General features: G+C 38.6%; 1 protein-coding gene across 1 annotated transcript in view; it reads right to left on the bottom strand.

The window, feature by feature from the left end:
• The window catches only part of LOC128864015 (homeotic protein caudal), a 91,109-nt gene extending 82,689 nt beyond the window's left edge, over positions 1–8,420 (bottom strand). The window contains exon 1 of the mRNA XM_054103481.1: positions 7,347–8,420. Coding sequence (XP_053959456.1) covers positions 7,347–7,980 — 634 coding nt within the window. The 5' untranslated portion in view covers positions 7,981–8,420. The remainder of the gene's footprint in view (positions 1–7,346) is intronic.
• Between the last annotated feature and the right edge of the window lie 4,628 nt (positions 8,421–13,048).

The raw sequence follows: 13,048 nt of genomic DNA, 5'->3' as shown, positions 1-13,048 counted from the left end.
TGTCGGAAATAAAGACAAGGCAACAAACAAAGAAAACAATTCATGTGGCGGGTGCAATCATGATCAAGAATGTCAGAGTACAAGATTGCGCCTTCCGACTTCACCGCGATGTTAGTGCTGCGAATAAACAAACAAAACGTAAATAAGTTACTTGTGTGTGTAGAGGAAGAGTAAACGAAAGCATGTGTAAACTGTCCAACACAAGAAATTATACACATATACACGAACTTTTTTTGTTAGCATTGAGATATTGTTATAATTCGAGCTTTCACAATTTCACTCGCGGGATTTCATTTTACTGTTTGCTTTGATTTAAAAACTAGAATCTTAAAATCACAATATTCACCAAGCCATTCACTTAATATTCACAAGCACTTAATTTCTCTTCTTCTTGTTCGCAGCATTTACGTAATCGGTTGTCAAAATCGTGAAAAATATAGTACTGGTTTTCGGAAGGTGCCACTTTCTGTATCGCGATGACGTGATCCCTAAGTTGCTACGAAAACTAAGTAAAGTCTTAGCTAACACAGCTTTAAATTTCGGCCTTTTGTAACTTGAGAGCTTGCCATATCTTCAATTTTATAATTCTTAAGAATACATGTAATTGAAAATAAAATTAGTTTTGAAAATACAATGGAGCCAAGATATATATTTGAAACTCTCAGACGCGGATACCGTTTCAGCATCGATATGAAGTTTCGGAATCTGGCCACTATCATTGAAAGCGAAAGTGTCGTGCACTGTTTTCTGTCTGCTTATGCGTAAACAATTTGTTTCCACAACTTCAGCCCACTGTAACAATTTATTTTGTAAAGCATCAGCGTTCTCAGAGAGTAGCGCGACATCATCTTCGTCTCTCTAATAAACAATAAAAATCTGTGGATGGCTGCGGACTCTTAGTCTGTCGGACATGCAAAGGAGTAAGAGTTTAGACAACGATTTTGAGTTCTGGCAAGAGCGGGACAGTGACAAAGAAAGTTTTCAATGCGTTCGACCTCCTCCTCGTTCCTGCGCTTGCGACAGAAGTCATTTTAGGGAAACACCATATATTTCCCATGTGTTCCCATAAGGCAGTGCCTTGAGATGATACCAACCGCTGTATTAATGGAAGGCCGGTCTAGATTGATGAAGATGCTAGTTCTGTATTTATTCCTTCTAGACCAAACCTGCCGCATACAAATGGTCCATCTACTGTTCGCTTGCGCGATGTCTAGATTCTTACATTCTTTAGGAGGTTTGCACTTCGACCTCATGGTCGTTTGTGCCATCTACTCATCACAGTACTTCATCCAAGCCCAGTCCCCTTATTAAGCTAAGAATATAGCTGGGTTGGATTGAACGTATGTGCCTTTGGCTGCAATTTCCCAAGATGTCTTTACCTTCTCCGCGCTATAGCGCTGCATTCCAGGAGAAAGTGCATTTGAGTATCCCGAAATGCGTCGCAGAAACAGCAAGAGTCCATTGATCGAACTCCGATCATGTACAGATGGCTACGCAGTCTGCTGTGGACTGTGAGGATGCCCGTGAGCATTCTCAGATTATCCTTCGGGAGGGATATACGCTTTTTAAACCTCATTTAGTTGTACCCTCCTAGTAAAGATTTTGTCTGACGTAGCCCCATAGTTTGGGGCCAGCAAACCTCCCTTAGACCTAGTTATTCACTCGTGAGCTTCTCTTTGATGGTATGTTGTTCCATAGTCAGGAAAGGCTCGGGTCTTAAAGGCAAGGTCGCAGCATATCTCGCCAATGCAACCGCTATATCGTTCCCAGTCATACCCTTGTGTTCTGAGACCCAAATTAGTCGGATGCAATTGAGCATTCCTAGTAGATTAAGTTTCTCGATAAACTCAAGTACCAGTTACGATTTGATCTCACAGGACGATAGGGCCATTAGTGCTGCCTGACTATCACTCAGAATGGCAATTCGCTCATTTCTGCTTGGAAGATGCTTGGAAAACTGCCCATTGCCAGCCCAAAACAGCGGCTATGTCTTCTGGGGTCTTCGAGTCATCTGTATACCAGGGCAGGGTAAACTCCTGGAGTTTGTTTTAAAATGCAGGGCTACTCCAGTTTAATTTATTATTCAGTTCAATTCTGAACTTCTTTTCGAATTTGATCACCTTAGTGACATCATCTCTGGGTAGCTGGGTGAGTGGGAGCTGCAACCTTAGCACTTCCATGTTTTTGGATGACATTACTTTTCCTCACCCGAACCTTTCCCTGTTGCTATTTAGAAAGGGTACGCTTGGCTGACTGCTAAATAACTATATGGAGCGGTGCCGAGCATCACCTCCATCGCGGTCTGCAGCCAGGTCCGCATCGCTCCCGTGATGCACAAAATGCTAAGCGCTGAAGCACATCCATTTCAGGATTCTTGAGCTACAGTCCCAAAATCTTCAAGCTGGACGTTTGTAGATTGAGAGCCTTTGTTGCCTTGTATAAGGTTGTGTCAGCATGCCTTTTCCAATTAAGCTTGGCATCCAGCACGAGGCCAAAGGACTTAGCTTCGCTGATCAAATTTTCTGGTAAGGTTTTTCTCCTGGTGAAAAAGATGATGGCTGTTTTGAATGGGTTTATGTCCAGACCTACCCCAGCACATCATCTTTTTGTCAGGTTTAAAGCTCTTTGCAGTATATCGTAAAGAGTGTTCTATAATCAAAACGTCATCCGCATATCCCTGACAGTGGATTCCGTTGTTTGTCAGCAAGTGAAGCAGGTTGCCTACTATTAGGCTCCACAGGAGGGTGATAAGACTCCCCTTAAGTGTCCCCTCCTCCTAAGTGCCCCCTTACGTGTTTGTAGCTCGATGGTACTGTTCGCTTTTGCGGTTTTAACTATCCTTGTCTGAAGCAGGGTCTTCATCCAACTGCCGATGGGTCCCTGCACGTTTCTAGTGCGCGACATAACCTAAGTGAGAGGCATTGTCGAAAGCTCCCTCTATATCAAGGAATCAACGCAGAGTCGTAGACCTTCCTTCCTTGGTTTTGATGGAGAAGTGTTATACGCAGAGTATTTGATCTGATTTCATTATCGATAATCTTCTCCATTGCTTTTAATGCAGAGTAGGTGAGACTGATTGGTCTGAAGGACTTAACCATCCAGTCCTTTTTTCCTACTTTTTGTATGAAAACCACTTGTGCTCTTCTCCATACTGTTGGTATGTATGCCAGTGCAAAACTGTCTCACATTATCACAACTAGGTGTGTATAATTAGCTCCTCGCGCTGATTTAGTACTACCGGGCGAATTCCATCAGCCCCCATGGTCTTATATAGGTTGAACGAGCTAACGTCCCATCTTATGGATTGGTGGGTAAACATTTTCAGTTCGATTGGGTCGGCCCCCGTATAGGACTCCGGGATCTGAGTTACGGCTCCCGGAAAATTTGTGGCCAGCAAGACGGTTGATCTTTCTACCTCATCGCATGTATTTGTGCCATCTATCTTTTTTATACTTAATTGGATATCCCCTCTCTCTTTAGCCATAGCTTTATGGAGCCTACCTGCAACGGGGTTGACGCAGACGAAAATGTGGACTGATCTGATCCAGAACTTACTTGAGAATAAAGGGATGCCCACAATCTGGACAGAGGGCAGAATGGACTGATATAAGATCAGTTTCCTTTCTGTCCAGTTAATCCGCAATGCAATTTTCAGAAGTGAATATATCATATATCCAGGAGCCCAGACAACGTTTGAGGCGTAGACAGCTCGTTTCGAATAGCCCTACATTCGATTAGCGCTTTGGACGAAGTACTGTAGAAATTTAGAGACGACCGAATAACTAGGTTAGCTGCAGCACTTTTGCAATTAGCCCGGAATTTAATCTAAGGTCTATTGTGTCAAGAGTCTTGAATGGGGTAGAAAAAAGCGCACCTGTGAGAAACATGGATGCTGCCTTTTGTACCCTTTTCATTTTGCTCTTGGATACCGTATTTTCCAACGTTTTCCGCCAAACACTGACTCCGTAGGAGCGGATAGGCTTCACAACCGCAGTGTACAGCCAGTGTACGATGCGAGGTTTTAAACCCCGTCTTCTATCTTTAGCTGGTTTGCATTCATACAGAACAGTGACTGCTTTTCTCGACTTGTTTTCCATGTTCGGCACCAATTGAGTTTACGGCACAAAATAATCTCGAGGTACCTTACCTTGGTAGCAAGTTAAGTTCCATCCCATTTAGTAAAGGGGGCCTTGAAGTCAGGTATTTTATATTTGTTTGTGAACGCACTATTTCGGTTTTCGTGGCATTGACATTCAGTCTACTCTTCATGGATCAGCTATCTACAATGTAGAGAGCGTTTTGTAACAGTTCGCTCAAAGCTGCGAGATGCTTTCCTGATCCCGTTAATGCAATATCGTATGCGATAGCATTAGAGCAAGTATTTTTTCAAATTTAAGAGTAGAATATGTACAGTGAGGTTTCAGAGTATGGGGGGAAAGTACCTACCCTGAGGGGTAACCCTCGCTATATGCCTATATGTCGTCCCTCCATTTCCAATATAATGGTTCCTATCTTAAGAAGTAGCCGAACTAATAATAACACCGGCCGTTCAAGACCCGCCTGAAGTAAGGCGCTGAAAACAGTATCCGGCTAGATGTTTTACAAAGCCTCTTTTAATCAAAATACCTAGCATAAATTTTTTAAAGGCAAGTCCCCTTTCTAGTTTCCATCTGGTACTCTCCTCTTGTCTTTAGAACGAAATTTAGGGCATGATATTTTAAAAGCCGTATTGTATATTTTGGGAGTAAAATTTACAGTTCTCTCACCGAGAGAAGCGGACTTTGCCTGAGAAGAGTTCGCCCCATCAATTCTTAACTGTAGCCTATGCGTACCAAGAGAAGCGTATTTGTGAAATGATGCTTTGTATTTTGTTCAGTACTTTCTCCTTCAATATCTGTTACATAAGAGAGTGGGAACTCTAGGAGAGTTCAAAAGAAATATAGATGATCAAAAAAGGAGGACTAATTGAAAACATTCCACTCACTGATACTATCTGAGAAAACTCTCGAGACCAGCGTTGCATTACATGGTTAAGTATTATCAATATTTCAATATATCTGATGGCGTTTTTTGTAGTTAAGAAATTATTAAATCTTCTACTAAATACCTATTTGTTTTCTGAAATGAAATGCATTAAACTAGCTGACAAAATGAATGTGCAGCTGTTTATAGTACTTTATGAAGCAAACGTAGATCGTTCGTTGCTTTCACGGCCGCGGCAAATATGGTAGAACTATTTGCTGCTTCCGGTAATCGCTATATTCAGTGATCCTCTGTTCTTCAGACGCATCCGACGGTCGATGGGGAACGCTGAGTCTCTTTATAGAAAATAAATTTCGCAATTCACACGTCTGATCCACATTTACTTCACAGCGATGTTATTTTAATGTTTGCAGTTTAATTTCCGCAATGCTGTATTCTATCATTCCTGATTTTATAGAAGATATCAACGTCGGAAACCTTAAGGCTCCAGTCTATTTATTATGTCATCACAAAAGAAACTTAAAGAAAACACTAGCAATAGCAGTAATTTTTATTTGTATCTTTCTTTAGTATAAACGCGTTTCTTAATATTTAGTATACCTTTTGATGTACTTATGATCAGATTGGAGGTACTTTTGCCAAAAGGGTTTTTTGACAGATCACGAGTGACTACTGTCAAACTTAAATAAAGCAAAATCAATCAGAAGCCATTCAATAAAAAACCATTGCAACTATTGAAAACAACCGTTTGGTGCAGTATACGGACTGAAGGAATCATCGGTCCCCATTTCTTTAAAGAAGAAGCTGGTGCCAATGTAACAATGAATGGTAAACGCTATCGGGCCATGGTAAACGACTCTTTGATGCCGAAAAATGAAGCTTGTGATCTCCACAATATTTGGTTCTAGCAAGACGGCGCTACTTGCCATATAGCCCATGATACACTGGATTTACTCTGTCGTCATTTCGGTGAGCAATTTATCTCTCGTAAAGGACCAGTGGATTGGCCTCCAAGATCGTGTGATATTACACCTTTGCACTTTATTTGTGGGGAGTGTAAAGTATAAATGCTTTGTGGATAAAGCAGCTTCGATTGCGGCAATGAAAACCAATATTACTAAAGTTATTCACGAGATACCGACAGACCGAGTCCTCCAGCGCTGTCATTCGAAATACGTGTTTACCGATAGCCCAATTACGGCGCAGTTGCGGCTAACATTTGAAAAGGATTATCTCTAAAAAAACAAGATGTCATGAATGGTTCTACACAAAAATAATAAAGATTGTTCAATCAATTTGAATTTTCGTTGTTTTATTTTTATTACAAAATGTGGCATGAATATCCCCGAGGTGGGTAGCACATTATGCATATGACTTTGAGTTAAAGTTTAGGTTTCTTTAAAGTTCTGTCAAGCACATTTTTTCCGAGTAGGTATAAACAACATAAAAATTTATTTCCATATATATATTTATTCTTAGTCGAAATGTTTATTTATGGTATTTCCTTTTAATAATATTTTGACAACAGATTAAAAAAATGAATGGAGAAGACAGGGGTATTCGGAAAACTGAACAAAAACATATTCCTTAACCGCAAACAAGGAATATGGTTAATCCAAAATTATGACGCGGTTTACTTTCAGATAACGAAATTCCTAACAGGTCATGGTTACTGCTTGAAGTATGTACATACACCGCTTTGGGCTACGCCTTTTTGTTCCATAAGACGCATATGCGCCTTGTCTGCCCACGATTCTCGGCAAACACTATCAGAATATACGAAAGCCCAAAAAAAAATGTATCGACGTCGTAATGACTTCAAAGTATGGGTGGCATAAGCTTTCCCCAGCAATCAGTAACAGCTATATGTAACAAACATTAAAGCAAGCAGAAGTGTGTGAAGCATCCGACTTCGAGGTAAGCGACTGCTAAACAGACGATATCAGACTAAGAAACGGACTCTTTAAGTCGGAGTAGCATAAGAATGGTGAGAGGAGGCGCATAGATCCGACTGGCGTAGTTTCTAAAAATAAACAAAACTTTGGAAAGAGCCGAGTACAGAAAACTTGTGACGGACTCAAACTACCTCCCGACAATTTACTTAACGGTAGTACCGGGGTGGGTACGTAGGTGGAAGGGGGTTTCGTTTGAGTTTAATTCCCACAAAAGCGTGGTATAGGTGTTCGATGATTCCTCCTCGAAGCTCGTTAACAAAAACCGTCGGGCTATGTTTATTTCAATAGTTTAGAAATTATGTATACAATAAGTAAAGTAAACTTCTAAAATAAGTATATTAACTATTTGCTGTAGGCTTAATCATTCAAAAGCTTAAAACAAAGATAGCTTTAACAATCGGAACTTACCGGGCGCAGGTTGAGATGGATACGATGGTTTTTTCATCCACTCATAATACTGAGCTTTTACAGGAGAAGCTTGGTTATTGTAAGAAGCATTAACAATATTTGTCCCACTGTTGTTACTACTATTTGAAGGGAGGTGTGGTGACGATGTTGTTAAAGAAACTTCTGGGCTGGAAACATTACTTCCTGATATTGCTAAGGTAGGTGATGGTAAACTTTCGTTAATATGATGCTCATTTAAGCCTCGCCTGGACTCGTTTATTGATATAATTTCTGCAGAAGGAGGGCCTGTTGAATTAGTGCTGCGACCTGAACTAGTTGTAGTGTTACCTACAACAGTGCCATCATTCGATTCATTGATAAGTTGTTGCATATGAGGTGCATTTTGTAGCAAATTTTCGGTATTTGATAAAGGAGAATGCCATTCCGCGGCAGAGCTGCCTGGTGGGTGGAACATGTGGTGCGTATTATAATAAACCTGATGATGGCTATGCGACGATTCCATCTCGTTCAGGAGTTGATGATTTGCTGATGTAGGATAATTTGCTGTCCACTGCCAAGGCTGAGTGGGGGGGTAGTTCAAATTACTCGAAGTATGTTTCTGAGAATAAGGCAGGGCGTTGTAATATGAGACCATTTTGCTTGTTATATGATGTATTTAGTTATGATTTTTAATTGTTTACAAAATTAAAAGCACATAATTTAGACGAATATTGCATTGTGTTTTTTGCTTTAAGGCTTTGAGGTTTTCATTATATTGTATTCACTTGTTTACGTTTTCAAATGTTGCATTTTATGCAGGTGTTTACTTTTAGTTTTGTTTATATACTAGATTTCAATAGTAATTTCTAATACTTGATAATTTTTATTTCCGTATTTGGAATATTTTTTTCAATCACACTTGCGCTAGCACGTTCTTAATATGAAAGTTAGACTCTAAATAATAAATAAAATCTTTAAAGAACCGTTAATCAAACATTGTCTTGGTTTAGAAGTGTACAATTCAAGAGCATTAAAACCGTTAATACGCCAACTTCTTGGAAGCTTAAACAAAATAAACTATTTATTGCATTGGAAGGTAGCACATATTTTCCACTGAATGCCTTAATACTTCAGCTACCATTTTTAATTTAACTTACATCTGCCATTCAGTTGTATACAACCTCCAATAGAAACGAAGATACTCTAAAACTTTGTTGTCGTAATCAAACAAACACACATCAATAAATCCACAGGGCTTCCATTGTACAAGTATTCCTTTTCTTTCTTGCAACGTAAAATAACAGCTTAACTTGCTTGGATGTGTGCTACCAACGAAAACGGTGTTGTCCTACTCACTCACACTGCGTGAAGTCCAATTGGTTATTTGAAGCCACGCCTTCGTCTAATGAATTTTGCAATTGGGGAGGTTTCAAGGCTTATTTAATAATAATGCAAAATAAGAGCTCAATTTCACAAATTACTGGCTAGAAGGCGTACATTATTTTGAATAGAGTCAACCATTTTTATTAATTAAGGCTAATAAAGTGAAAATTGCTTAAGTGTAAATACTGATAACCCTACAAATATAATTAAAAACAAATTAATGCTATTGAAAACATTAAACAAATTATTGTATTTTATTTCATTACATACAAATATAATTGTAAAGGATATACGAATCGTATGCACACCAATAGACCAAAACACGCTAGAAAAATATTATAAAAAACCTAATCGTTAACCTTGAAAAATTCTTCTTCCCTGAAATGATGGAATAAGTTCATTTTAGAACCTCCCAAAACGAACTGTGCAAATGTTCGACCTAACCTTACGGGATATGTAGCTGAATATGAGGAATGGTTAAACAGCATGAGAAGTCAGGAAACAATAGCTAATAACAGATTTTGTAACGAACGAAGCAATAACGAAAAAACCAACGGAAACCGTTAGTAATAAACGAAATTATTCATTTGAATTTAACCCGAGAGATGGCCATATCTGATCTAGTATTTGATATTTCTAGTGATGATAGGACTTATAATGCAGTACCTATGCAAAAAACGGGCGATTGATTTTTATTCCTAGTTTGAATTAAAAGTTTTATAAATTTTATATATTATATTTATGAATTCAATGTTAGCTTTACACAGATTATATTTTTTTGTAATAAAAATTATTTATTTCTGTATTATAAATAGGTAACAGAGATGAGATTATTCATTTTTTCCTTTTTCGGAAAGTTATTTGGAGTTGTTTCATCTCACTTGATTTTTTAAAGTAGTGGAATATATCCACTAAAGACTATATGCCGCACGTATTTTTTAAAGGATTTTTTGCACGGTTATCCAAGGAACGTATCTACCGTTGGGTGAGGTATATATCACTTATAGGCCAAATCATTTACAACGTTATACATAATAACAAGTTTTCGGGGATTTTTTCGTATTCATCCAAAATAATACCTTTTGATTTTGCCTCTATCATTTTCGGCGGTTTAATTACGTTGGCTATCGACTCAATCACAGCATAATATTTGGATATAATCTTACATTTCCTCATTATACCAGCTTGAAAAGTTTCCGGAACAACCGTCAGGTGACTCTCTAAGTCAACTTATTTGAGTTGTATTTTTTTGTTAGGTTTCCACATCTGTAATTAACATTCCTACCAAAATTTTATCCTCATTGCTTGACTTTTTGAAAAATTACGCCGGAAGTAAGTCTACCTCTGCATGTGTTTTCGATTTTTTACAGTTTTAAAAATGGATTTGAATTTGCAACACGAGAATTTTCAAAACTTTAGAAATGTTGGAAAACAATTTCGGTAATAATACTCTTAAAAAACAACCGTTTACGAGTAGCATGAACGCTTCAGAAAAGATCGTGATTCCGTCGAGGATGACGAACGTAGTGTCAACCGTCGACATCGAAAACTCATGAAAACACCAAAAAAGTGAAAGAAAAGTTTATGTACAACCGCAAAATTAACCATCAGGGAGCTGGCAATGGTCTTGAACACTGCTTATGAATCCGTTGAGGACGTTGTAGGTAATGAATTGAGTTTGCGCCGTGTTGCTGCAAAGTTGGTCGTTGGCCCCAAAGGATGATGTGCATTTGATGCGCGTTGATATCGCCAAATACATGATTTCCAAAACTGAATCCAACTCAACATTCATCAAACGCATCATTCCTAGAGGCGAGACATAGGTTTATGAGTTCAACACGCAATCTAGGCATCAGACGAGTGAGTGAAGTGCTCCAAATGAATCAAGACCAAAAAACAACAAACGTTTTCAGTCAAAAAAGAAATCAATGCTCACGGTTTTTATGGTTTGCAACGGTATTTTACACCGCGAATGTTTGCCAGAAGGTCAGACAATTAATAAGGACTACTATTTGGGCGTTATGAGACGTTTACGTGAAGCAATTGACCTAAAAACAAAGGTTTGTGGAAAAACAACTCACAGATGTTGCACCATGATAACGCTTCATCGCACAATGTCATCATTATCTGTAATTTTTACAAAAGAACGAAATGAATACCATCAAACTTTACATGGCTCCCTGCGATTTTTTTTCTGTTTGATCGAGTCTAAAAATAACTACGGTGAACGCCGAAAAGAAGTAATGGAAAAAGTGAATACGGCTCTGATAGCTATACCAAAAATAGAGTACCAGAAATTTTTCGAGAGCTTATGGGGAGTACTTTGAAGGCACTAATATCACTTTTGAGGAATAAACTTGTATTTTGAGTTATCTGAATATATTGCGGGTACTTTTCGATCAAGGTGGTATGTCGACATTTTACGCCGACTCCGAACGGCAGATGGTTTTTTATGATAACGATTGTCATGAAACTGAGCGATGTAAAGTCCATTTTTTGCATCAATTAAAGTTTTTGTACAACCATATTAGCTGGAGAACGCTCGTCTTCGCTTTTTGCATAGGGTAGAAAATATCACATATTCGCCTGATCACAGTTTATCAGTTTGAAAAATAAAACGATAATCTGGTAGCTGTAGGCTGTATGAATGAGGAATAAATGCGACATTATATCGAGAAAAGAAAACACCATTAGTTTTACCAATGACGCAACTAATGATTTCATAATTTTTTTAAAATTAATTATGTATGTTGATATTGTGCTTCTGATTTCGGCAATGTTATTCTAGTCGTTGACACGCAAATTAGGTCTATAACTGTACAATGAAAATAAAGACTTTTTGAAAGCGACCATTTCAACATTTTCTGCACACCAGTTCATCTTAACAAGTGTCATATACCCAACAGAACGCGCAAAATACTTTGGCATTAATCTTGATCGATGTCTTACGTGGCGATATGCTATATTTTCAAAACGGTAGCAGCTTGAAATAAAACTTCGCTCTCTTTATTGAAAAACAAAAAAAAAATTAATAAATAATTGGCGCGTACACCCTATTTGGGTGTTTGGCCGAGCTCCTCCTCCTATTTGTGGTGTGCGTCTTGATGTGCGTCTCCGAAAGGCAGATATTTTTTATGAGGAGCTTTTTCAATGCAGAAATACACTCGGAGATTTGTCATTGCCTGCTGAGGGGCGACCGCTATTAGAAAAAGTGTTTTTCTTAATTTTGGTGTTTCACCTAGACTCCAACCTACGTTCTATCCCTTTATTGGCTACTCATATATAAAGCAATTTTGAAATCAATATGGACATAGAAGTGCAAATCTGGGTCTCAGCTTCAAACCAAATCTTAGCATAATACAGAGGTTCCAGTCAAAAAGGTTGCTCATGTGTGCCAACGTACCATGGGCTGGAATTGGCAACATCAGCCTGATGTATGAGATCCGGCTTACTAACCACCCAAATCCTCGGACGTCAAACCTATCAAGCCCATGCCATCTTTTCAAAATTGTAATTAAATGTAATACCGAAAGTCATTTTATGACAGATTGTATTTAATAAATGGAACCCGTAGCCGAATAGGTCGGCACGTGATTACCATTGGGAAGTTCGTAGGTTCGAAACTTCGTGCATGAATCAGCAGAAAAAAAAAGTTTTTTTAGTAGCGGTCCCTTCTCGGCAAAGCAATGACAAACCTCCGAGTATATTTCTGAAAATGCTTCTCATAGAAAACCATCTGCCGGTCAGAGCTGGCTTAAAACAGTAGGGGTACACCACAAATAGGGGAGGAGCTCGACACCTAACAGAAGTGTACGGGCCAGTTATTTATTTTTATTTCTTAGTTAAAAAAATAACGCCGTCCCCATCTTCTTCCCCTTCCCTTTCTGTCTACGACCCCGTTTATTATCACTCTTTTTTCCAGTAGCCCTTGCATATTTACAAAAATATGATCAAAATATTTCCACGAAGTGATTATATATTTAGGTTAGGTTAGGTTGACCTGGCTGGCTGAAAACCATCACATTGATCCTTGGTGTTACCAGATGGAGCTAGACTCTTACGTTTCTTTGTAGTAGACATCTTGTAATACGTCTGCGTTTTTTGCGAATCTAAGTAAACTTTGGAGCTCTATCCCCGAAAGGTTTTCTAACTTCTCAAATTGTAAAGCTCCTAAGCATTTTAATCTGGTTCTAGCTAATGCAGGAGAGAAACATATAAGGTGTTATAGCGTTTCCCTCTCTTCTAGTTCATTGCAAAATCTGCAGCTATCGTTGTTTGTGATCCTATCTTGTATGCGTGCGCCGCTAGCAAATTGTGGCCTGTCACCATACCTACGATGG

Source organism: Anastrepha ludens, chromosome 5, assembly GCF_028408465.1.
Source record: "Anastrepha ludens isolate Willacy chromosome 5, idAnaLude1.1, whole genome shotgun sequence".
NCBI lineage: Eukaryota > Metazoa > Arthropoda > Insecta > Diptera > Tephritidae > Anastrepha > Anastrepha ludens.
Note: the sequence above shows the minus strand (reverse complement) of the source record. Positions and strands in the feature narration are given on the sequence as shown.